Raw genomic sequence first — 25769 nt, forward strand, 5'->3', positions numbered from 1 at the left:
CACCTGGACAAACTCTCCACAGGAACGTCTTTTAACAAAAAGGAAACGTCTATCCAAATCATTACCCACGCTGTACAGAGTTTGATAGAACAGGGGCTAGAAGAATGTATCGCACGCCTAGCCATCAGACACATGACCTGTGAAAACAATATGCAACATATGTCTCCACCCGTTTAGTCAACCGATGACTGCAGAGGTTAGGGTTAGGTTAGGTTGGGGATTGACCCTCACACTTTAACCTCACGGACAATACAGTCACTTCCTGACTCAACTACAACTGTACAGTCACTTCCTGAGTCAACTAGACTACAACTGCACAGTCACTTCCTGAGTCAACTAGACTACGCCTGTACAGTCACTTCCTGAGTCAGCTAGACTACAACTGTACAGTCACTTCCTGAGTCAGCTAGACTACAACTGTACAGTCACTTCCTGAATCAGCTAGACTACAACTGTACAGTCACTTCCTGAGTCAGCTAGACTACAACTGTACAGTCACTTCCTGCTACAAAGACAACATAATGACAATTCAGTAGAATACATCCAGCTTCATACTATAACCCTGTGGAACAGGGGGCCAGCTTCATACTATAACCCTGTGGAACAGGGGGCCAGCTCCATACTATAACCCTGTGGAACAGGGGACCAGCTCCATACTATAACCCTGTGGAACAGGGGACCAGCTCCATACTATAACCCTGTGGAACAGGGGACCAGCTCCATACTATAACCCTGTGGAACAGGGGGCCAGCTCCATACTATAACCCTGTGGAACAGTGGGCCAGCTCCATACTATAACCCTGTGGAACAGTGGGCCAGCTCCATACTATAACCCTGTGGAACAGTGGGCCAGCTCCATACTATAACCCTGTGGAACAGGGGACCAGCTCCATACTATAACCCTGTGGAACAGGGGACCAGCTCCATACTATAACCCTGTGGAACAGGGGGCCAGCTCCATACTATAACCCTGTGGAACAGGGGGCCAGCTCCATACTATAACCCTGTGGAACAGTAGGGAACAGGGGGCCAGCTCCATACTATAACCCTGTGGAACAGGGGGCCAGCTCCATACTATAACCCTGTGGAACAGGGGACCAGCTCCATACTATAACCCTGTGGAACAGGGGACCAGCTCCATACTATAACCCTGTGGAACAGGGGGCCAGCTCCATACTATAACCCTGTGGAACAGTAGGGGACAGGGGGCCAGCTCCATACTATAACCCTGTGGAACAGGGGACCAGCTCCATACTATAACCCTGTGGAACAGGGACCAGCTCCATACTATAACCCTGTGGAACAGGGGGCCAGCTCCATACTATAACCCTGTGGAACAGGGACCAGCTCCATACTATAACCCTGTGGAACAGGGGACCAGCTCCATACTATAACCCTGTGGAACAGGGGACCAGCTCCATACTATAACCCTGTGGAACAGGGGACCAGCTCCATACTATAACCCTGTGGAACAGGGGGCCAGCTCCATACTATAACCCTGTGGAACAGTAGGGGACAGGGGGCCAGCTCCATACTATAACCCTGTGGAACAGGGGGCCAGCTCCATACTATAACCCTGTGGAACAGGGGGCCAGCTCCATACTATAACCCTGTGGAACAGTAGGGAACAGGGGGCCAGCTCCATACTATAACCCTGTGGAACAGTAGGGAACAGGGGGCCAGCTCCATACTATAACCCTGTGGAACAGGGGACCAGCTCCATACTATAACCCTGTGGAACAGGGGGCCAGCTCCATACTATAACCCTGTGGAACAGTGGGGAACAGGGGGCCAGCTCCATACTATAACCCTGTGGAACAGTAGGGAACAGGGGGCCAGCTCCATACTATAACCCTGTGGAACAGTAGGGAACAGACTGTCAGGAGCTACAGGCCTGGACAAGTCAGGAGGAGTTATACTAAACTACAGTACACACAAAGCCACTTTAAGAAGTAGGAAATGAATAATGACATGTCAGCATCTCGCCCACTCCGCTACAGCTCCAAGGTATAATGACTTAGCATCTTGCCCACTCTGCTACAGCTCCAAGGTATAATGACTTGGCATCTTGTTTGTTTACACTTGGCACTACCTATCTCTGTCTCTCTCTCTATGGGTGGTCCGAGTCAGGTCTCAGTGTGCTCACGTGTTCCGGACCAGTCCAGAACCACTAGTATATATACACACACACACACACACACACACACACACACACACACACACACACACGTGTTCCAGACCAGTCCAGGACCACGGGTATACGTGTTTGAAGACTGTGTCGGCCTGCTGAGCTGAAGCCTTGACATTCTCTCAGAGAGCTAATACAACGCCTGCTGAGCTGAAGCCTTGACATCCTCTCAGAGAGCTGATACAAGGCCTGCTGAGCTGAAGCCTTGAGACATCCTCTCAGAGAGCTGATACAAGGCCTGCTGAGCTGAAGCCTTGGCATCCTCTCAGAGAGCTGATACAAGGCCTGCTGAGCTGAAGCCTTGAGACATCCTCTCAGAGAGCTAATACAAGGCCTGCTGAGCTGAAGCCTTGGCATTCTCTCAGAGAGCTGATACAAGGCCTGCTGAGCTGAAGCCTTGACATTCTCTCAGAGAGCTAATACAAGGCCTGCTGAGCCGAAGCCTTGACATCCTCTCAGAGACCTGATACAAGGCCTGCTGAGCCGAAGCCTTGACATTCTCTCAGAGAGCTGATACAAGGCCTGCTGAGCTGAAGCCTTGACATTCTCTCAGAGAGCTGATACAGGACCTGCTGAGCTGAAGCCTCAGTCTTTAGGTCTCAGGCAAGGTTTCTCATCAAACAAGCAATGTTTTTTTTCCCTGAACCACAAGGAAATATAGTCTAGCTCAACTTCAGCATCACAGTTTGTACAGAGGTAGTACATTTAAAAAGGGACATGACAAGTTTTTTTAAAAAGGACTATGTAATTATACGGCCATCAGCTGCACCTATTACAATAAACTGCAGCCGTCAGCAGAACATTAGACCGGTGCTGACGTCACTGGTTGGAAACACTGGTGGATTAATGGAAAAGGGGAAGATCTGAGTCGGGGGGGGTTTAGAAGGAAAGAAAACTCCAGAAGAATCATCGGAGCCAGTTAAACACTACTGCCTTGGACGGGCGGGGGCATTTTTTTCCCCCCTTACCCACAATGCATTTGGAAAATAAAACAGTTTTACGCCTGGAGTGGAAAAGAGGAGTTAAGAGGAGTGTGATGATGATGATGTCAGCGCCGGCGGTGACAAGTGGAGAGTTACATCTCATAGAGACCAATGGAAGCTACTGGAAGGATCCCAAATGGAGAGTTACATCTCATAGAGACCAATGGAAGCTACTGGAAGGATCCCAAATGGAGAGTTACATCTCATAGAGACCAACGGAAGCTACTGGAAGGATCCCAAATGGAGAGTTACATCTCATAGAGACCAATGGAAGCTACTGGAAGGATCCCAACTGGCAGCCTATTCCTTATATACTACACTACACTACTTTTGTCCAGAGCCTTATCGGGAATAGGAAGACATTAGGGACTTGGTCACTGGAGGCCACGGTGGCCATTACAGATTATAGGAAAGATGGGAAATACACACTGCTACAGACGGAGAGAAAAGGAATCCTAACTAAAGACATATTGAACCCTTTATAAGGGTGGCCCCCTGTTATATTGAACCCTTTATAAGGGTGGCCCCCTGTTATATTGAACCCTTTATAAGGGTGGCCCCCTGTTATATTGAACCCTTTATAAGGGTGGCCCCCTGTTATATTGAACCCTTTATAAGGGTGGCCCCCTGTTATATTGAACCCTTTATAAGGGTGGCCCCCTGTTATATTGAACCCTTTATAAGGGTGGCCCCCTGTTATATTGAACCCTTTATAAGGGTGGCCCCCTGTTATATTGAACCCTTTATAAGGGTGGCCCCCTGTTATATTGAACCCTTTATAAGGGTGGCCCCTTGTTATATTGAACCCTTTATAAGGGTGGCCCCCTGTTATATTGAACCCTTTATAAGGGTGGCCCCCTGTTATATTGAACCCTTTATAAGGGTGGCCCCCCTGTTATATTGAACCCTTTATAAGGGTGGCCCCCTGTTATATTGAACCCTTTATAAGGGTGGCCCCCTGTTATATTGAACCCTTTATAAGGGTGGCCCCCTGTTATATTGAACCCTTTATAAGGGTGGCCCCCTGTTATATTGAACCCTTTATAAGGGTGGCCCCCTGTTATATTGAACCCTTTATAAGGGTGGCCCCCTGTTATATTGAACCCTTTATAAGGGTGGCCCCCTGTTATATTGAACCCTTTATAAGGGTGGCCCCCTGTTATATTGAACCCTTTATAAGGGTGGCCCCCTGTTATATTGAACCCTTTATAAGGGTGGCCCCTTGTTATATTGAACCCTTTATAAGGGTGGCCCCTGTTATATTGAACCCTTTATAAGGGTGGCCCCCTGTTATATTGAACCCTTTATAAGGGTGGCCCCCCTGTTATATTGAACCCTTTATAAGGGTGGCCCCCTGTTATATTGAACCCTTTATAAGGGTGGCCCCCTGTTATATTGAACCCTTTATAAGGGTGGCCCCCTGTTATATTGAACCCTTTATAAGGGTGGCCCCCTGTTATATTGAACCCTTTATAAGGGTGGCCCCCTGTTATATTGAACCCTTTATAAGGGTGGCCCCCTGTTATATTGAACCCTTTATAAGGGTGGCCCCCTGTTATATTGAACCCTTTATAAGGGTGGCCCCCTGTTATATTGAACCCTTTATAAGGGTGGCCCCCTGTTATATTGAACCCTTTATAAGGGTGGCCCCCTGTTATATTGAACCCTTTATAAGGGTGGCCCCCTGTTATATTGAACCCTTTATAAGGGTGGCCCCCTGTTATATTGAACCCTTTATAAGGGTGGCCCCCTGTTATATTGAACCCTTTATAAGGTGTATATAGATGGTTCAGAAATCACTCAGCATCTATGAAGTGCTTTTGAAGCATTTAGGAGGGCTTCGTGAACGTTCTATAAAGCCTTCATGATATGGACTTCGTTTCAAGTGGGACGGAGGGATGGAAAAGGAGGAGCGGGATCTTACCTAGAATGGAGTGGACTCTGACAGATAGCTGAGTTCTCAGGATCAGGATGGGCTTCTTCCCTCTACTGTGGAGAGAGAGAGAGAATACTTTAGTGAAGAGGAGAGAGGAGGAGAGAGAGAGAATACTTTAGTGAAGAGGAGAGAGGAGGAGAGAGAGAGAATACTTTAGTGAATAGAGGAGAGAGAGAGAGGAGGAGAGAGAGAGAATACTTTAGTGAAAAGAGGAGAGAGAGAGGAGGAGAGAGAGAATACTTTAGTGAATAGAGGAGGAGAGAGGAGGAGAGAGAGAATACTTTAGTGAATAGAGGAGGAGAGAGGAGGAGAGAGAGAATACTTTAGTGAATAGAGGAGAGAGAGGAGGAGAGAGAGAATACTTTAGTGAATAGAGGAGGAGAGAGGAGGAGAGAGGAGGAGAGAGAGAATACTTTAGTGAATAGAGGAGAGAGAGGAGGAGAGAGAATACTTTAGTGAATAGAGGAGAGAGAGGAGGAGAGAGGAGGAGAGAGAGAATACTTTAGTGAAGAGGAGAGAGAGAATACTTTAGTGAATAGAGGAGAGAGAGGAGGAGAGAGAGAATACTTTAGTGAATAGAGGAGAGAGAGGAGGAGAGAGAGGATACTTTAGTGAATAGAGGAGAGAGAGGATACTTTAGTGAAGAGGAGAGAGAGAATACTTTAGTGAAGAGGAGAGAGAGAGAGAGAAGGCTAGTGGGACGATAAAGAAGTGACAGTATCAGTTAGTCAATAACATCAGGTCATAGGGAGAAATATCTATGGAGAGGACGTGGCTCAATACGGCCTACTGCCAGGGGAACGGAGCCCAGAGGACGTGACTCAATACATCCTACTGCCAGGGGAACGGAGCCCAGAGGACGTGACTCAATACGGCCTACTGCCAGGGGAACGGAGCCCAGAGGACGTGGCTCAATACGACCTACTGCCAGGGGAACGGAGCCTGAAGCCCAGAGGACGTGGCTCAATACATCCTACTGCCAGGGGAACGGAGCCCAGAGGACGTGACTCAATAAGTCCTACTGCCAGGGGAACGGAGCCCAGAGGACGTGGCTCAATACAGCCTACTGCCAGGGGAACAGTGCCCAGAGGACGTGGCTCAATACATCCTACTGCCAGGGGACGTGACTCAATACAGCCTACTGCCAGGGGAACGGAGCCCAGAGGACGTGGCTCAATACGGCCTACTGCCAGGGGAACGGAGCCTGAAGCCCAGAGGACGTGGCTCAATACATCCTACTGCCAGGGGAACGGAGCCCAGAGGACGTGGCTCAATACAGCCTACTGCCAGGGGACGTGGCTCATTAAGGCCTACTGCCAGGGGAACAGAGCCCAGAGGACGTGACTCAATAAGTCCTACTGCCAGGGGAACGGTGCCCAGAGGACGTGGCTCAATAAGTCCTACTGCCAGGGGAACGGAGCCCGGAGCACAGACTGCATTATGTATCATGTCAGTTTATTTTCCATTCTAAGATCAAACCATTCCACATAGTAACGTGGCTGGAGAGGTTCACGGAGTTGAGATTCTCCTCTGTCTGAGTGCTGGAGAGGTTCACGGAGATGAGATTCTCCTATGTCTGAGTGCTGGAGAGGTTCACGGAGTTGAGATTCTCCTCTGTCTGAGTGCTGGAGAGGTTCACGGAGTTGAGATTCTCCTCTGTCTGAGTGCTGGAGAGGTTCACGGAGTTGAGATTCTCCTCTGTCTGAGTGCTGGAGAGGTTCACGGAGTTGAGATTCTCCTCTGTCTGAGTGCTGGAGAGGTTCACGGAGTTGAGATTCTCCTCTGTCTGAGTGCTGGAGAGGTTCACGGAGTTGAGATTCTCCTCTGTCTGAGTGCTGAAACAGACGGGGCTAGACTGTAGATATCTCCTGCTACCCTGAGTGCCATCCCAATAAACACAACAATGGCCTGGCTGTGACGGCTGGTCCAGCAGGGATTATATACTATGGCAGATTCTGGAGGAGAGCAGAGGAGAAGAGCAGAGAGGTATGGAGACTATGCTGTGTCAGGGTGTGTGTGTGTGTGTCAGGGTTTGTGTGTCAGGGTGTGTGTGTGTGTGTGTGTCAGGGTGTGTGTGTCAGGGTGTGTGTGTGTGTGTGTGTGTACTGTAAGTTCTCATCACATCTTAACATCATCATCACATATACAAGTTGACCCACTCACATGACAATTAGCACCCTGCCGTTTTCCAGGTCCTTCAAATGACGTATTTCTTCTGTGCCAACCCTCCCCCTCCCTCCCTCCCTCCCCTCCCCTGCCCGCCCTCCCTCCCTCCCTCTCCCCTCCCTCTCTCCCTCCCAGTATTTCAGCTGTGACCACACACTGTTCCACACAACATGCCCTTGTCCCAGCTCTCCTGTGATCTCCATGTTCATAAGACCAGTTAACCAGGGGTGTGTCACAAATGGCAGCCTATGCCCTAAACAGTGTACTACTTGTGGCCAGAGCCCTAAAGGCCCCCTGGGTCAAAAGTAGTGGACTATAAAAAGGGGGAAAGGGCTGGCATTTGGGAGGCTGACAAGGGCTCCGGCTTCAACAACAACATAGGTAACATGTCCCAGTAGTTCTAACAGGGGAGACCTGCTTCCAAATCAAACACACTACAGATGTCTGATCGTGACGTTTCCCCCCCAGAGTCGGTTCGGTCATTTTAGGAGGCCGGTAGGTCTCTCCCATTCATGTTGTCAGCCTGCTGCTGCTTCTAGACTGAGGGGATGTAGCTGCTGCTTCTAGACTGAGGGGATGTAGCTGCTGCTTCTAGACTGAGGGGATGTAGCTGCTGCTGCTTCTAGACTGAGGGGATGTAGCTGCTGCTGCTGCTTCTAGACTGAGGGGATGTAGCTGCTGCTTCTAGACTGAGGTGATGTAGCTGCTGCTGCTTCTAGACTGAGGTGATGTAGCTGCTGCTGCTTCTAGACTGAGGTGATGTAGCTGCTGCTGCTGCTTCTAGACTGAGGTGATGTAGCTGCTGCTGCTTCTAGACTGAGGTGATGTAGCTGCTGCTGCTTCTAGACTGAGGGGATGTAGCTGCTGCTGCTTCTAGACTGAGGTGATGTAGCTGCTGCTGCTGCTTCTAGACTGAGGGGATGTAGCTGCTGCTGCTGCTGCTTCTAGACTGAGGGGATGTAGCTGCTGCTTCTAGACTGAGGTGATGTAGCTGCTGCTTCTAGACTGAGGTGATGTAGCTGCTGCTGCTGCTTCTAGACTGAGGTGATGTAGCTGCTGCTGCTTCTAGACTGAGGGGATGTAGCTGCTGCTGCTTCTAGACTGAGGTGATGTAGCTGCTGCTGCTTCTAGACTGAGGGGATGTAGCTGCTGCTGCTTCTAGACTGAGGTGATGTAGCTGCTGCTGCTTCTAGACTGAGGGGATGTAGCTGCTGCTGCTTCTAGACTGAGGGGATGTAGCTGCTGCTGCTTCTAGACTGAGGGGATGTAGCTGCTGCTGCTGCTGCTTCTAGACTGAGGGGATGTAGCTGCTGCTGCTTCTAGACTGAGGGGATGTAGCTGCTGCTGCTTCTAGACTGAGGGGATGTAGCTGCTGCTTCTAGACTGAGGGGATGTAGCTGCTGCTTCTAGACTGAGGTGATGTAGCTGCTGCTGCTTCTAGACTGAGGGGATGTAGCTGCTGCTGCTGCTGCTTCTAGACTGAGGGGATGTAGCTGCTGCTGCTGCTGCTTCTAGACTGAGGGGATGTAGCTGCTGCTTCTAGACTGAGGTGATGTAGCTGCTGCTTCTAGACTGAGGGGATGTAGCTGCTGCTTCTAGACTGAGGGGATGTAGCTGCTGCTGCTTCTAGACTGAGGTGATGTAGCTGCTGCTGCTTCTAGACTGAGGGGATGTAGCTGCTGCTGCTTCTAGACTGAGGGGATGTAGCTGCTGCTGCTTCTAGACTGAGGGGATGTAGCTGCTGCTTCTAGACTGAGGGGATGTAGCTGCTGCTGCTTCTAGACTGAGGGGATGTAGCTGCTGCTGCTTCTAGACTGAGGGGATGTAGCTGCTGCTGCTTCTAGACTGAGGGGATGTAGCTGCTGCTGCTTCTAGACTGAGGGGATGTAGCTGCTGCTGCTTCTAGACTGAGGGGATGTAGCTGCTGCTGCTTCTAGACTGAGGGGATGTAGCTGCTGCTGCTTCTAGACTGAGGTGATGTAGCTGCTGCTGCTGCTTCTAGACTGAGGTGATGTAGCTGCTGCTGCTGCTTCTAGACTGAGGGGATGTAGCTGCTGCTGCTGCTTCTAGACTGAGGTGATGTAGCTGCTGCTGCTGCTTCTAGACTGAGGGGATGTAGCTGCTGCTGCTTCTAGACTGAGGGGATGTAGCTGCTGCTGCTTCTAGACTGAGGTGATGTAGCTGCTGCTGCTGCTTCTAGACTGAGGGGATGTAGCTGCTGCTGCTGCTTCTAGACTGAGGGGATGTAGCTGCTGCTGCTGCTTCTAGACTGAGGGGATGTAGCTGCTGCTGCTTCTAGACTGAGGGGATGTAGCTGCTGCTGCTTCTAGACTGAGGGGATGTAGCTGCTGCTGCTTCTAGACTGAGGTGATGTAGCTGCTGCTGCTGCTTCTAGACTGAGGTGATGTAGCTGCTGCTGCTGCTTCTAGACTGAGGGGATGTAGCTGCTGCTGCTTCTAGACTGAGGTGATGTAGCTGCTGCTGCTGCTTCTAGACTGAGGGGATGTAGCTGCTGCTGCTGCTTCTAGACTGAGGGGATGTAGCTGCTGCTGCTGCTTCTAGACTGAGGGGATGTAGCTGCTGCTGCTTCTAGACTGAGGGGATGTAGCTGCTGCTGCTTCTAGACTGAGGGGATGTAGCTGCTGCTGCTTCTAGACTGAGGGGATGTAGCTGCTGCTGCTTCTAGACTGAGGGGATGTAGCTGCTGCTTCTAGACTGAGGGGATGTAGCTGCTGCTGCTTCTAGACTGAGGGGATGTAGCTGCTGCTGCTGCTTCTAGACTGAGGTGATGTAGCTGCTGCTGCTGCTTCTAGACTGAGGGGATGTAGCTGCTGCTGCTTCTAGACTGAGGGGATGTAGCTGCTGCTGCTTCTAGACTGAGGGGATGTAGCTGCTGCTGCTTCTAGACTGAGGGGATGTAGCTGCTGCTGCTTCTAGACTGAGGGGATGTAGCTGCTGCTGCTTCTAGACTGAGGTGATGTAGCTGCTGCTTCTAGACTGAGGGGATGTAGCTGCTGCTGCTTCTAGACTGAGGTGATGTAGCTGCTGCTGCTTCTAGACTGAGGTGATGTAGCTGCTGCTTCTAGACTGAGGGGATGTAGCTGCTGCTGCTTCTAGACTGAGGGGATGTAGCTGCTGCTTCTAGACTGAGGGGATGTAGCTGCTGCTTCTAGACTGAGGGGATGTAGCTGCTGCTTCTAGACTGAGGTGACGTGGATATGAATGATCCGGGCCCCGCCTCTTGCGGAGGGGCGAGAGAAAGTCACCGTCACAGGGAACAGCGGGACAAAACACCTCTTTGATTACATCCCAAATAGCACCTTATTCCCATAGGGCTCTAGCGAAAGGTAGTGTTCTGTATAGAGAAGAGGGTGCTATGTGGGATGCAGACAACGTCATGTGAACTAGAGAGGAGAGACAGAAGGCTTTGTGAGGTCAAATCAGATTCAAATCAGATTCAGGCACAAGTTAATGAATGGGGCCCATAGATGATAAACAGCGCTAGTTGCAGTAAGACAATCACAGTCTGTTCTGGGGAGAAACGTACTTGATGTCTATATGAATACGGAGGAGGAAACGTTTTGTATGAGTACCAACCCACCGACAGACTCGTATGTCCCCCAGTCTCAAACCCACCGACAGACTCGTATGTCCCCCCAGTCTCAACCCACTGACAGTCTCGTATGTCCCCCAGTCTCAACCCACTGACAGACTCGTATGTCCCCCAGTACCAACCCACCGACAGACTCGTATGTCCCCCCAGTCTCAACCCACTGACAGTCTCGTATGTCCCCCAGTCTCTACCCACCGACAGACTCGTATGTCCCCCAGTCTCGTATGTCCCCCAGTACCAACCCACCGACAGACTCGTATGTCCCCTAGTCTCATCCCACTGACAGACTCGTAGGTCCCCCCGTATCAACCCACTGACAGTCTCGTATGTCCCCCAGTCTCATCCCACTGACAGACTCGTAGGTCCCCCAGTCTCGTATGTCCCCCGTATCATCCCACTGACAGACTCGTATGTCCCCCCAGTCTCAACCCACTGACAGTCTCGTATGTCCCCCAGTCTCATCCCACTGACAGACTCGTAGGTCCCCCAGTCTCGTATGTCCCCCGTATCAACCCACTGACAGTCTCGTATGTCCCCCAGTCTCATCCCACTGACAGACTCGTAGGTCCCCCAGTCTCGTATGTCCCCCGTATCAACCCACTGACAGTCTCGTATGTCCCGCAGTCTCATCCCACTGACAGACTCCTATGTCCCCCAGTCTCTTTAATCCTCCAGACTGGTTCTGTGTACTAATCACACCTTCCTGTCTTCTAGAAAGGTCTTTAGTCCTCCAGAATGGTTCTGTGTAGTAATCACATCTGTCTTCTAGAAAGGTCTTTAGTCCTCTAGAATGGTTCTATGTAGTAATCACATCTGTCTTCTAGAAAGGTCTTTAGTCCTCTAGAATGGTTCTGTGTAGTAATCACATCTGTCTTCTAGAAAGGTCTTTAGTCCTCTAGAATGGTTCTATGTAGTAATCACATCTGTCTTCTAGAAAGGTCTTTAGTCCTCTAGAATGGTTCTATGTAGTAATCACATCTACCTGTGTTCTAGAAAGGTATTTTTCACACTTCCCCCCCAGACTCTATTTTCATCCTGTGAGTTTAAAGAGGACTAGCTTGTCATTAACAATAATACTGTTGTCTGTTGGAACTTGACACCTTTCCACTCGAGCAACTAGCTGGTGGAGTGTGTGTGTGTTTTCACGTGGCCATACGTCTGTCTGCGTGTATGTGTGTGTTTCTGCCCCTTCCTTCTCCCTCTGCGTCTCCTCTAGCTGATTGAGATGTGAGGAGAGTGGCAAGAGATCACAGGGACATGATGACTGACACACCCGCCTGGACATGAGCAACAGAGAGAGACTGAAGCACAGCAGAACACCGTGTTACCCAGCATCTCTCCTCACAGCTCCATGAGACACCCAGCATCTCTCCTCACAGCTCCATGCTCAACACCAATGATTCCCAACTAGGGATACTATGACCCCTGGGGATACTTGGCCTATCCTCAGGGGGGGATACTTGGCCTATCCTCAGGGGGGGATACTTGGCCTATCCTCAGGGGGGGATACTTGGCCTATCCTCAGGAGGGGTACTTGGCCTATCCTCAGGGGGGGGGGGGGTACTTGGCCTATCCTCAGGGGGGGGGGTACTTGGCCTATCCTCAGGGGGGGGGGTACTTGGCCTATCCTCAGGGGGGGGGGTACTTGGCCTATCCTCAGGGGGGGGGGTACTTGGCCTATCCTCAGGGGGGGGGGTACTTGGCCTATCCTCAGGGGGGGGGGTACTTGGCCTATCCTCAGGGGGGGGGGGTACTTGGCCTATCCTCAGGGGGGGGGGTACTTGGCCTATCCTCAGGGGGGGGGGTACTTGGCCTATCCTCAGGGGGGGGGGTACTTGGCCTATCCTCAGGGGGGGGGTACTTGGCCTATCCTCAGGGGGGGTACTTGGCCTATCCTCAGGGGGGGTACTTGGCCTATCCTCAGGGGGGGTACTTGGCCTATCCTCAGGGGGGGTACTTGGCCTATCCTCAGGGGGGGGTACTTGGCCTATCCTCAGGGGGGGGTACTTGGCCTATCCTCAGGGGGGGGTACTTGGCCTATCCTCAGGGGGGGGGGGGGGGGGGTACTTGGCCTATCCTCAGGAGGGGGGGGGAGGGGGTACTTGGCCTATCCTCAGGGGGGGGTACTTGGCCTATCCTCAGGGGGGGGGGGTACTTGGCCTATCCTCAGGGGGGGGGGGTACTTGGCCTATCCTCAGGGGGGGGGGGTACTTGGCCTATCCTCAGGGGGGGGGGTACTTGGCCTATCCTCAGGGGGGGGGGGTACTTGGCCTATCCTCAGGGGGGGGGGGGTACTTGGCCTATCCTCAGGGGGGGGGGGTACTTGGCCTATCCTCAGGGGGGGGGGGTACTTGGCCTATCCTCAGGGGGGGGGGGTACTTGGCCTATCCTCAGGGGGGGGGGGTACTTGGCCTATCCTCAGGGGGGGGGGGGTACTTGGCCTATCCTCAGGGGGGGGGGGTACTTGGCCTATCCTCAGGGGGGGGGGGTACTTGGCCTATCCTCAGGGGGGGGGGGTACTTGGCCTATCCTCAGGGGGGGGGGGGTACTTGGCCTATCCTCAGGGGGGGGGGGTACTTGGCCTATCCTCAGGGGGGGGGGTACTTGGCCTATCCTCAGGGGGGGGGGGGTACTTGGCCTATCCTCAGGGGGGGGGGGTACTTGGCCTATCCTCAGGGGGGGGGGTACTTGGCCTATCCTCAGGGGGGGGGGGTGCTTGGCCTATCCTCAGGGGGGGGGGGGTACTTGGCCTATCCTCAGGGGGGGGGGGTACTTGGCCTATCCTCAGGGGGGGGGGGTACTTGGCCTATCCTCAGGGGGGGGGGGGTACTTGGCCTATCCTCAGGGGGGGGGGGTACTTGGCCTATCCTCAGGGGGGGGGGGTACTTGGCCTATCCTCAGGGGGGGGGGGGTACTTGGCCTATCCTCAGGGGGGGGGGTACTTGGCCTATCCTCAGGGGGGGGGGGTACTTGGCCTATCCTCAGGGGGGGGGGGTACTTGGCCTATCCTCAGGGGGGGGGGGTACTTGGCCTATCCTCAGGGGGGGGGGGTACTTGGCCTATCCTCAGGGGGGGGGGGTACTTGGCCTATCCTCAGGGGGGGGGGGTACTTGGCCTATCCTCAGGGGGGGGGGGTACTTGGCCTATCCTCAGGGGGGGGGGGTACTTGGCCTATCCTCAGGGGGGGGGGGGTACTTGGCCTATCCTCAGGGGGGGGGGGGTACTTGGCCTATCCTCAGGGGGGGGGGGTACTTGGCCTATCCTCAGGGGGGGGGGGGGTACTTGGCCTATCCTCGGGGGGGGGGGTACTTGGCCTATCCTCAGGGGGGGGGGGTACTTGGCCTATCCTCAGGGGGGGGGGGTACTTGGCCTATCCTCAGGGGGGGGGGGTACTTGGCCTATCCTCAGGGGGGGGGGGTACTTGGCCTATCCTCAGGGGGGGGGGGTACTTGGCCTATCCTCAGGGGGGGGGGGTACTTGGCCTATCCTCAGGGGGGGGGGGTACTTGGCCTATCCTCAGGGGGGGGGGGTACTTGGCCTATCCTCAGGGGGGGGGGGTACTTGGCCTATCCTCAGGGGGGGGGGGTACTTGGCCTATCCTCAGGGGGGGGGGGTACTTGGCCTATCCTCAGGGGGGGGGGGTACTTGGCCTATCCTCAGGGGGGGGGGGTACTTGGCCTATCCTCAGGGGGGGGGGGTACTTGGCCTATCCTCAGGGGGGGGGGTACTTGGCCTATCCTCAGGGGGGGGGGGTACTTGGCCTATCCTCAGGGGGGGGGGGTACTTGGCCTATCCTCAGGGGGGGGGGGTACTTGGCCTATCCTCAGGGGGGGGGGGTACTTGGCCTATCCTCAGGGGGGGGGGGTACTTGGCCTATCCTCAGGGGGGGGGGGTACTTGGCCTATCCTCAGGGGGGGGGGGTACTTGGCCTATCCTCAGGGGGGGGGGGTACTTGGCCTATCCTCAGGGGGGGGGGGTACTTGGCCTATCCTCAGGGGGGGGGGGTACTTGGCCTATCCTCAGGGGGGGGGGGTACTTGGCCTATCCTCAGGGGGGGGGGGTACTTGGCCTATCCTCAGGGGGGGGGGTACTTGGCCTATCCTCAGGGGGGGGGGGTACTTGGCCTATCCTCAGGGGGGGGGGGTACTTGGCCTATCCTCAGGGGGGGGGGGTACTTGGCCTATCCTCAGGGGGGGGGGGTACTTGGCCTATCCTCAGGGGGGGGGGGTACTTGGCCTATCCTCAGGGGGGGGGGGTACTTGGCCTATCCTCAGGGGGGGGGGGGTACTTGGCCTATCCTCAGGGGGGGGGGGTACTTGGCCTATCCTCAGGGGGGGGGGGTACTTGGCCTATCCTCAGGGGGGGGGGGGTACTTGGCCTATCCTCAGGGGGGGGGGTACTTGGCCTATCCTCAGGGGGGGGGGGTACTTGGCCTATCCTCAGGGGGGGGGGGTACTTGGCCTATCCTCAGGGGGGGGGGGTACTTGGCCTATCCTCAGGGGGGGGGGGGTACTTGGCCTATCCTCAGGGGGGGGGGGTACTTGGCCTATCCTCAGGGGGGGGGGGTACTTGGCCTATCCTCAGGGGGGGGGGGTACTTGGCCTATCCTCAGGGGGGGGGGGTACTTGGCCTATCCTCAGGGGGGGGGGGTACTTGGCCTATCCTCAGGGGGGGGGGGTACTTGGCCTATCCTCAGGGGGGGGGGGTACTTGGCCTATCCTCAGGGGGGGGGGGTACTTGGCCTATCCTCAGGGGGGGGGGGTACTTGGCCTATCCTCAGGGGGGGGGGGTACTTGGCCTATCCTCAGGGGGGGGGGGTACTTGGCCTATCCTCAGGGGGGGGGGGTACTTGGCCTATCCTCAGGGGGGGGGGGTACTTGGCCTATCCTCAGGGGGGGGGGGTACTTGGCCTATCCTCAGGGGGGGGGGGTACTTGGCCTATCCTCAGGGGGGGGGGGTACTTGGCCTATCCTCAGGGGGGGGGGGTACTTGGCCTATCCTCAGGGGGGGTACTTGGCCTATCCTCAGGGGGGGTACTTGTCCTATCCTCAGGGGGGGTACTTGTCCTATCCTCAGGGGGGGTACTTGGCCTATCCTCAGGGGGGGTACTTGGCCTATCCTCAGGGGGGGTACTTGGCCTATCCTCAGGGGGGGTACTTGGCCTATCCTCAGGGGGGGTACTTGGCCTATCCTCAGGGGGGGTACTTGGCCTATCCTCAGGGGGGGTACTTGGCCTATCCTCAGGGGGGGTACTTGGCCTATCCTCAGGGGGGGTACTTGGCCTATCCTCAGGGGGGGTACTTGGCCTATCCTCAGGGGGGGTACTTGGCCTATCCTCAGGGGGGGTACTTGGCCTATCCTCAGGGGGGGTACTTGGCCTATCCTCAGGGGGGGTACTTGGCCTATCCTCAGGGGGGGTACTTGGCCTATCCTCAGGGGGGGTACTTGGCCTATCCTCAGGGGGGGTACTTGGCCTATCCTCAGGGGGGGTACTTGGCCTATCCTCAGGGGGGGTGCTTGGCCTATCCTCAGGGGGGGTGCTTGGCCTATCCTCAGGGGGGGTGCTTGGCCTATCCTCAGGGGGGGTACTTGGCCTATCCTCAGGGGGGTACTTGGCCTATCCTCAGGGGGGGTACTTGGCCTATCCTCAGGGGGGGTACTTGGCCTATCCTCAGGGGGGGTACTTGGCCTATCCTCAGGGGGGGTACTTGGCCTATCCTCAGGGGGGGTACTTGGCCTATCCTCAGGGGGGGTACTTGGCCTATCCTCAGGGGGGGTACTTGGCCTATCCTCAGGGGGGGTACTTGGCCTATCCTCAGGGGGGGTACTTGGCCTATCCTCAGGGGGGGTACTTGGCCTATCCTCAGGGGGGGTACTTGGCCTATCCTCAGGGGGGGTACTTGGCCTATCCTCAGGGGGGGTACTTGGCCTATCCTCAGGGGGGGTACTTGGCCTATCCTCAGGGGGGGTACTTGGCCTATCCTCAGGGGGGTACTTGGCCTATCCTCAGGGGGGGTACTTGGCCTATCCTCAGGGGGGGTACTTGGCCTATCCTCAGGGGGGGTACTTGGCCTATCCTCAGGGGGGGTACTTGGCCTATCCTCAGGGGGGGTACTTGGCCTATCCTCAGGGGGGGTACTTGGCCTATCCTCAGGGGGGGTACTTGGCCTATCCTCAGGGGGGGTACTTGGCCTATCCTCAGGGGGGGTACTTGGCCTATCCTCAGGGGGGGTACTTGGCCTATCCTCAGGGGGGGTACTTGGCCTATCCTCAGGGGGGGTACTTGGCCTATCCTCAGGGGGGGTACTTGGCCTATCCTCAGGGGGGGTACTTGGCCTATCCTCAGGGGGGGTACTTGGCCTATCCTCAGGGGGGGTACTTGGCCTATCCTCAGGGGGGGTACTTGGCCTATCCTCAGGGGGGTACTTGGCCTATCCTCAGGGGGGGTACTTGGCCTATCCTCAGGGGGGGTACTTGGCCTATCCTCAGGGGGGGTACTTGGCCTATCCTCAGGGGGGGTACTTGGCCTATCCTCAGGGGGGGTACTTGGCCTATCCTCAGGGGGGGTACTTGGCCTATCCTCAGGGGGGGTACTTGGCCTATCCTCAGGGGGGGTACTTGGCCTATCCTCAGGGGGGGTACTTGGCCTATCCTCAGGGGGGGTACTTGGCCTATCCTCAGGGGGGGTACTTGGCCTATCCTCAGGGGGGGTACTTGGCCTATCCTCAGGGGGGGTACTTGGCCTATCCTCAGGGGGGGTACTTGGCCTATCCTCAGGGGGGGTACTTGGCCTATCCTCAGGGGGGGTACTTGGCCTATCCTCAGGGGGGGTACTTGGCCTATCCTCAGGGGGGGTACTTGGCCTATCCTCAGGGGGGGTACTTGGCCTATCCTCAGGGGGGGTACTTGGCCTATCCTCAGGGGGGGTACTTGGCCTATCCTCAGGGGGGGTACTTGGCCTATCCTCAGGGGGGGTACTTGGCCTATCCTCAGGGGGGGTACTTGGCCTATCCTCAGGGGGGGTACTTGGCCTATCCTCAGGGGGGGTACTTGGCCTATCCTCAGGGGGGGTACTTGGCCTATCCTCAGGGGGGGTACTTGGCCTATCCTCAGGGGGGGTACTTGGCCTATCCTCAGGGGGGGTACTTGGCCTATCCTCAGGGGGGTACTTGGCCTATCCTCAGGGGGGGTACTTGGCCTATCCTCAGGGGGGGTACTTGGCCTATCCTCAGGGGGGGTACTTGGCCTATCCTCAGGGGGGGTACTTGGCCTATCCTCAGGGGGGGTACTTGGCCTATCCTCAGGGGGGGTACTTGGCCTATCCTCAGGGGGGGTACTTGGCCTATCCTCAGGGGGGTACTTGGCCTATCCTCAGGGGGGTACTTGGCCTATCCTCAGGGGGGGTACTTGGCCTATCCTCAGGGGGGGTACTTGGCCTATCCTCAGGGGGGTACTTGGCCTATCCTCAGGGGGGGTACTTGGCCTATCCTCAGGGGGGGTACTTGGCCTATCCTCAGGGGGGGGTACTTGGCCTATCCTCAGGGGGGGGTACTTGGCCTATCCTCAGGGGGGGGTACTTGGCCTATCCTCAGGGGGGTACTTGGCCTATCCTCAGGGGGGTACTTGGCCTATCCTCAGGGGGGTACTTGGCCTATCCTCAGGGGGGTACTTGGCCTATCCTCAGGGGGGTACTTGGCCTATCCTCAGGGGGGTACTTGGCCTATCCTCAGGGGGGTACTTGGCCTATCCTCAGGGGGGTACTTGGCCTATCCTCAGGGGGGTACTTGGCCTATCCTCAGGGGGGTACTTGGCCTATCCTCAGGGGGGTACTTGGCCTATCCTCAGGGGGGTACTTGGCCTATCCTCAGGGGGGTACTTGGCCTATCCTCAGGGGGGTACTTGGCCTATCCTCAGGGGGGTACTTGGCCTATCCTCAGGGGGGTACTTGGCCTATCCTCAGGGGGGTACTTGGCCTATCCTCAGGGGGGTACTTGGCCTATCCTCAGGGGGGTACTTGGCCTATCCTCAGGGGGGTACTTGGCCTATCCTCAGGGGGGTACTTGGCCTATCCTCAGGGGGGTACTTGGCCTATCCTCAGGGGGGTACTTGGCCTATCCTCAGGGGGGTACTTGGCCTATCCTCAGGGGGGTACTTGGCCTATCCTCAGGGGGGTACTTGGCCTATCCTCAGGGGGGTACTTGGCCTATCCTCAGGGGGGTACTTGGCCTATCCTCAGGGGGGTACTTGGCCTATCCTCAGGGGGGTACTTGGCCTATCCTCAGGGGGGTACTTGGCCTATCCTCAGGGGGGTACTTGGCCTATCCTCAGGGGGGTACTTGGCCTATCCTCAGGGGGGTACTTGGCCTATCCTCAGGGGGGTACTTGGCCTATCCTCAGGGGGGTACTTGGCCTATCCTCAGGGGGGTACTTGGCCTATCCTCAGGGGGGTACTTGGCCTATCCTCAGGGGGGTACTTGGCCTATCCTCAGGGGGGTACTTGGCCTATCCTCAGGGGGGTACTTGGCCTATCCTCAGGGGGGTACTTGGCCTATCCTCAGGGGGGTACTTGGCCTATCCTCAGGGGGGTACTTGGCCTATCCTCAGGGGGGTACTTGGCCTATCCTCAGGGGGGTACTTGGCCTATCCTCAGGGGGGTACTTGGCCTATCCTCAGGGGGGTACTTGGCCTATCCTCAGGGGGGTACTTGGCCTATCCTCAGGGGGGTACTTGGCCTATCCTCAGGGGGGTACTTGGCCTATCCTCAGGGGGGTACTTGGCCTATCCTCAGGGGGGTACTTGGCCTATCCTCAGGGGGGTACTTGGCCTATCCTCAGGGGGGTACTTGGCCTATCCTCAGGGGGGGTACTTGGCCTATCCTCAGGGGGGGTACTTGGCCTATCCTCAGGGGGGTACTTGGCCTATCCTCAGGGGGGTACTTGGCCTATCCTCAGGGGGGTACTTGGCCTATCCTCAGGGGGGTACTTGGCCTATCCTCAGGGGGGTACTTGGCCTATCCTCAGGGGGGTACTTGGCCTATCCTCAGGGGGGTACTTGGCCTATCCTCAGGGGGGTACTTGGCCTATCCTCAGGGGGGTACTTGGCCTATCCTCAGGGGGGTACTTGGCCTATCCTCAGGGGGGTACTTGGCCTATCCTCAGGGGGGTACTTGGCCTATCCTCAGGGGGGTACTTGGCCTATCCTCAGGGGGGTACTTGGCCTATCCTCAGGGGGGTACTTGGCCTATCCTCAGGGGGGTACTTGGCCTATCCTCAGGGGGGTACTTGGCCTATCCTCAGGGGGGTACTTGGCCTATCCTCAGGGGGGTACTTGGCCTATCCTCAGGGGGGTACTTGGCCTATCCTCAGGGGGGTACTTGGCCTATCCTCAGGGGGGTACTTGGCCTATCCTCAGGGGGGTACTTGGCCTATCCTCAGGGGGGTACTTGGCCTATCCTCAGGGGGGTACTTGGCCTATCCTCAGGGGGGTACTTGGCCTATCCTCAGGGGGGTACTTGGCCTATCCTCAGGGGGGTACTTGGCCTATCCTCAGGGGGGTACTTGGCCTATCCTCAGGGGGGTACTTGGCCTATCCTCAGGGGGGTACTTGGCCTATCCTCAGGGGGGTACTTGAGAAGACTCGCGAGACCAAAGGCCTACTGGTAAAATACACGAGGGGTAATTCAGGGCAGAGCGAAATGCAGTTGGTGGCACAGTAACCAGAAAAAGTTGGGAACCACTGTTCTACATTTCTCTAGAATGTTCTACACTACTCTAGAATGCTCTAGAATGTCCTACACAGCTCTAGAATGTCCTACACAGCTCTAGAATGTCCTACACAGCTCTAGAATGTCCTACACAGAGAAGGAGACTGGTGGATAGAAAGCTGGATTACTACTGAAGCACAGTAGAAAGACAACTTGGACAGGAACTGGTCCAATCATTCTGCATTTCACACCTAAAACTAACACAATGTCTTCATCAGTAAAGTCTCTCTCTCTACCTAACTCCTACGTGGCATCTCTCCAGTCAGTGACATTTCCTATCTCAGTAAAATGACTCACTTCATCTTGCAACATGGACAAGGCCTGTTAAACTCAGCTGGAAACTCAGCTTGGACAGAAGACAGACAGAGATACTGTAGCATCAACGACTAGGAACCCTGACCCTGTCATGTTGCTGTAGAACTCATAGTTCACCCTGAAACACCCTGACTGTGTCATCATGTTGTGTTGTTGTAGAACTCATGGTTCACCCTGAAACACCCTGACTGTGTCTTCATGTTGCTGTAGAACTTATAGTTCACCCTGACTGTGTCTTCATGTTGCTGTAGAACTTATAGTTCACCCTGACTGTGTCATCATGTTGTGTTGTTGTAGAACTCATGGTTCACCCTGAAACACCCTGACTGTGTCTTCATGTTGCTGTAGAACTCATAGTTCACCCTGACTGTGTCTTCATGTTGCTGTAGAACTCATAGTTCACCCTGAAACACCCTGACTGTGTCTTCATGTTGCCGATGAACTCATAGTTCACCCTGAATGAAAGAAGTGACAGGGGTTTCCCTACATGACTGACACCCTGATTGTGTCTTCATGTTGTGTTGCTGTAGAACTGTGTGACAGGGGTTTCCTGTTTCCCTACATGATTGTCTGAGCTGGCAGAAAAAAAGGAGAGAAGGAAAGGAGAGAAGGAGCTCAATGAAGGAAAGGTCAAAGAGAGGAGAGAAGGAAAGAAGGAGATCAGTGAAGGAAAGGTAAACCGGAAGGAGGAAAGGAGAGGAGGAGATCAGTGAAGGAAAGGTAAACCAGAAGGAGGAAGGGAGAGGAGGAGATCAGTGAAGGAAAGGTAAACCGGAAGGAGGAAGGGAGAGGAGGAGATCAGTGAAGGAAAGGTAAACCAGAAGGAGGAAGGGAGAGGAGGAGAGGTGTCCTTACCCCACGTCGTCATAGAGCTGTTCCACATCATCTTTCTGTTCCCCCAGAGACAGGTCCAGGTCCAGGTAGTTCCCATTGGGGGCCATCTGCAGAGCACACTCCTCCAACTGGGGCGGAACAAAGACAGGGACAGCCATGTTAGCGGGGTGTAGTGAAATATTTACGCAAACAGGCATAAACACAGTCAACATTAGTCAACAACAACATAAAAAAGGAGAGACTATTTTCATATTTTATTACTTGTTTTTTTAACCTCCAATTGGTAGTTACAGTTTTGTCTCATCGCTGCAACTCCGGTAAGAACTCGGGAGAGGCGAAGGTCGAGAGCCGTGCGTCCTCCGAAACACAACCCAACCAAGCCGCACTGCTTCTTGACACAATGCCCACTTTAACCCGGAAGCCAGCCACACCAATGTGTCGGCGGAAACAACCGTACACCTGGCAACCTGCTCAGCGTTCACTACACCCGGCCCGCCACAAGAGTCGCTAGTGAGCGATGAGACAAGAACATCCCTGCCGGTCAAACCCTCCCCTAACCCGGACGACGCTTGCACCGCCCGGTGGGTCTCCCGGTCGCGGCCGGCTGCGACAGAGCCTGGACTCGAACCCAAAATCTCTAGTGGCAAAGCTAGCACTGCGATGCAGTGTCTTAGACCACTGCGCCACTCGGGAGGCTAATTTGATATCTTAACATTGGTATCATTGTTGTAACGGAGAAAGAGTCCGTCTTCCATCTGATTCAGAGGTTAGAATAAATACTCTCTATGTCTAGCATTGATGATGTCATCAGCTTGATTACACAGGCATTGTTCCTGAGCCCCCCCCCCTGAGCTGTTGTTCTGAGTCAGGATACAACAGCCTTTCACTTTCTATGGAATATACAGGTATAGGCTACCTGCTTTCTATAGACTGTGTGAATCAGGCCTTCACTTTCTATGGAATATACAGGCATAGGCTACCTGCTTTCTACAGACTGTGTGAATCAGGCCTTCATGGTTGAATTACTGCAGAGAAACCCACTACTAAAGGACACCAATAAGAAGAACAGACTTGCTTGGGCCAAGAACCACCACCAATGTGCATTAGACCCTTCAGGAGACTGAAAAGATTCGACATGGGTCCCCAGACCTTCAAAAGGTTCTACAGCTGCACCATCGAGAGCATCCTGACTGGTTGCATCACCGCCTGGTACGGCAACTGCTCGGCATCCGACAGACCATAAGGCGCTACAGAGGGTAGTACGAACGGCCCAGTACATCACTGGGGCCAAGCTTCCTGCCATCCAGGACCTATATAATAGGCGGTGTCAGAGGAAAGCCCATAAAATTGTCAGAGACTCCAGTCACCTAAGGTAAAGACAAGTCTAGGACCAAAAGACTCCTCAACAGCTTCTACCCCCGAAGCCATTAGACTGCAATTCATAAAAATCGAAACCAGACATTTTACATCGACACCTCCTTTTTCCACTGCTGCTACTCGCTGTTTATTATATATGCATAGTCACTTCACCCCTACATGTACAAATTACCTCAACTAAACTGTACCCCCGCATACCGACTCTGTACGGGTACCCCCTGTATATAGCCTCCACATTGACTCGGTACCGGTACACCCTGTATATAGCCTCCACACTGACTCGGTACCGTAATACCCTGTATATAGCCTCCACATTGACTCTGTACCGGTGCCCCCTGTATATAATATAGCCTCCACATTGACTCTGTACAGGTACCCCCTGTATATAGTCTCCACACTGACTCGGTACCCCCTGTATATAGCCTCCACATTCACTCAGTACCGGTACCCCCTGTATATAGCCTCCACATTGACTCTGTACCGGTACCCCTGTATATAGCCTCCACATTGACTCTGTACCGGTACCCCCTGTATATAGCCTCCACATTGACTCTGTACCGGTACCACCTGTATATAGCCTCCACATTGACTCTGTACCGGTACCCCCTGTATATAGTCTCCACATTGACTCTGTACCGTAATACCCTGTATATAGTCTCCACATTGACTCTGTACCGTAATACCCTGTATATAGTCTCCACATTGACTCTGTACCGTAATAACCTGTATATAGCCTCCACGTTGACTCTGTACCGTAATACCCTGTATATAGCCTCCACATTGAGTCTGTACCGTAATACCCTGTATATAGTCTCCACATTGACTCTGTACCGGTACCCCCTGTATATAGCCTCCACATTGACTCTGTACCGTAATACCCTGTATATAGCCTCCACATTGACACTGTACCGTAATACCCTGTATATAGCCTCCACATTGACTCTGTACCGTAATACCCTGTATATAGTCTCCACATTGTTATTCTTATTGTGTGACTTTTTATTCTAGTCTACTTGGTAAATATTTTATTCTTCTTGAACTGCACTGTTGGGCTTGTCAGTAAAGCATTTCACGGTAAGGTCTACACTGTTGGTTAAGGGCTTGTCAGTAAAGCATTTCACGGTAAGGTCTACACTGTTGGTTAAGGGCTTGTCAGTAAAGCATTTCACGGTAAAGTCTACACTTGTGTTCGGCGCATGTGTAGTTCCCAACGTGAAGCATAGAGGAGGAGGTGTGATGGTGTGGGGGTGCTTTGCTGGTGACACTGTCAGTGATTTATTTAGAATTCAAGGCACACTTAACCAGCATGGCTACCAGGACAATGACCCAACACACCTCCAGGCTGTGTAAGGGCTATTTGGTCAAGAAGGAGAGTGATAGAGTCCTGCATCAGATGACCTGGCCTCCACAATCACCCAACCTCAACCCAATCGAGATGGTTTGGGATGAGTCGGACCGCAGAGTGAAGGAAAAGCAGCCGACAAATGCTCAGCATAATGTGGTAACTCCTTCTAGACGGTTGGAAAAGCATTCCAGGTGAAGCTGGTTAGGAGTGTGCCAAGAGCATGCAAAAAGGGTGGCTACTTTGAACAATCTCAAATATATTTTGATTTGTTTAACACTTTTTTGGTTACTACATGATTCCATATGTGTTATGTCATAGTTTTGATGTTTTCACTATTATTCTACAAATGTAGAAAATAGTAAAAATAAAGAAAAACCCTGGAATGAGTAGGTGTTCTAGAACCCTGGAATGAGTAGGTGTTCTAGAACCCTGGAATGAGTAGGTGTTCTAGAACCCTGGAATGAGTAGGTGTTCTAGAACCCTGGAATGAGTAGGTGTTCTAGAACCCTGGAATGAGTAGGTGTTCTAGAACCCTGGAATGAGTAGGTGTTCTAGAACCCTGGAATGAGTAGGTGTTCTAGAACCCTGGAATGAGTAGATGTGTCTAAACTGTAGACATGTACAGTAGGTTACATACTTTCCACAGACATGATCACATTATGCAGCCTCACAACCTTTAAATACCAACCAATCCAGATTGTCTTGACAGAATGACAACAATGCCAACCAAAGGAAGAAAAAAAAAATAAAAACCAAGCATACCACAATTAACCAGGTATCCAAACACTGCAGAAGGAACTGAGCTCCAGTAAGCGCCATGCTTTAGGGGGGAGGAATCTAGCCTGGGTCTGTTTCTGCTCCTTCAGCTTGAGGAGGGAGGAAGCTAGCCTGGGTGTGTTTCTGCTCCTTCAGCTTGAGGAGGGAGGAAGCTAGCCTGGGTATGTTTCTGCTCCTTCAGCTTGAGGAGGGAGGAAGCTAGCCTGGGTGTGTTTCTGCTCCTTCAGCTTGAGGAGGGAGGAAGCTAGCCTGGGTATGTTTCTGCTCCTTCAGCTTGAGGAGGGAGGAAGCTAGCCTGGGTCTGTTTCTGCTCCTTCAGCTTGAGGAGGGAGGAAGATAGCCTGGGTATGTTTCTGCTCCTTCAGCTTGAGGAGGGAGGAAGCTAGCCTGGGTCTGTTTCTGCTCCTTCAGGTTGAGGAGGGAGGAATCTAGCCTGGGTATGTTTCTGCTCCTTCAGCTTGAGGAGGGAGGA

The 25769-nt window shown here is 54.1% G+C and overlaps 1 protein-coding gene across 6 annotated transcripts in view; it reads right to left on the minus strand.

The window, feature by feature from the left end:
- Positions 1-25769, minus strand: part of fhod1 (formin homology 2 domain containing 1) — a 175859-nt gene that overhangs the window by 142267 nt on the left and 7823 nt on the right. For all 6 annotated transcript variants that reach the window (XM_090223354.1, XM_090223357.1, XM_090223356.1 and 3 more), the window contains exons 2-3: positions 21820-21926; positions 5096-5160 (exon numbers count right to left, since the gene is read on the minus strand). In XM_090223354.1, coding sequence (XP_090079480.1) covers positions 5096-5160; positions 21820-21926 — 172 coding nt within the window. The remainder of the gene's footprint in view (positions 1-5095; positions 5161-21819; positions 21927-25769) is intronic.

The sequence above is a fragment of the Oncorhynchus mykiss genome, chromosome 26 (assembly GCF_057628025.1).
Source record: "Oncorhynchus mykiss isolate SJ-2025 chromosome 26, ASM5762802v1, whole genome shotgun sequence".
NCBI lineage: Eukaryota > Metazoa > Chordata > Actinopteri > Salmoniformes > Salmonidae > Oncorhynchus > Oncorhynchus mykiss.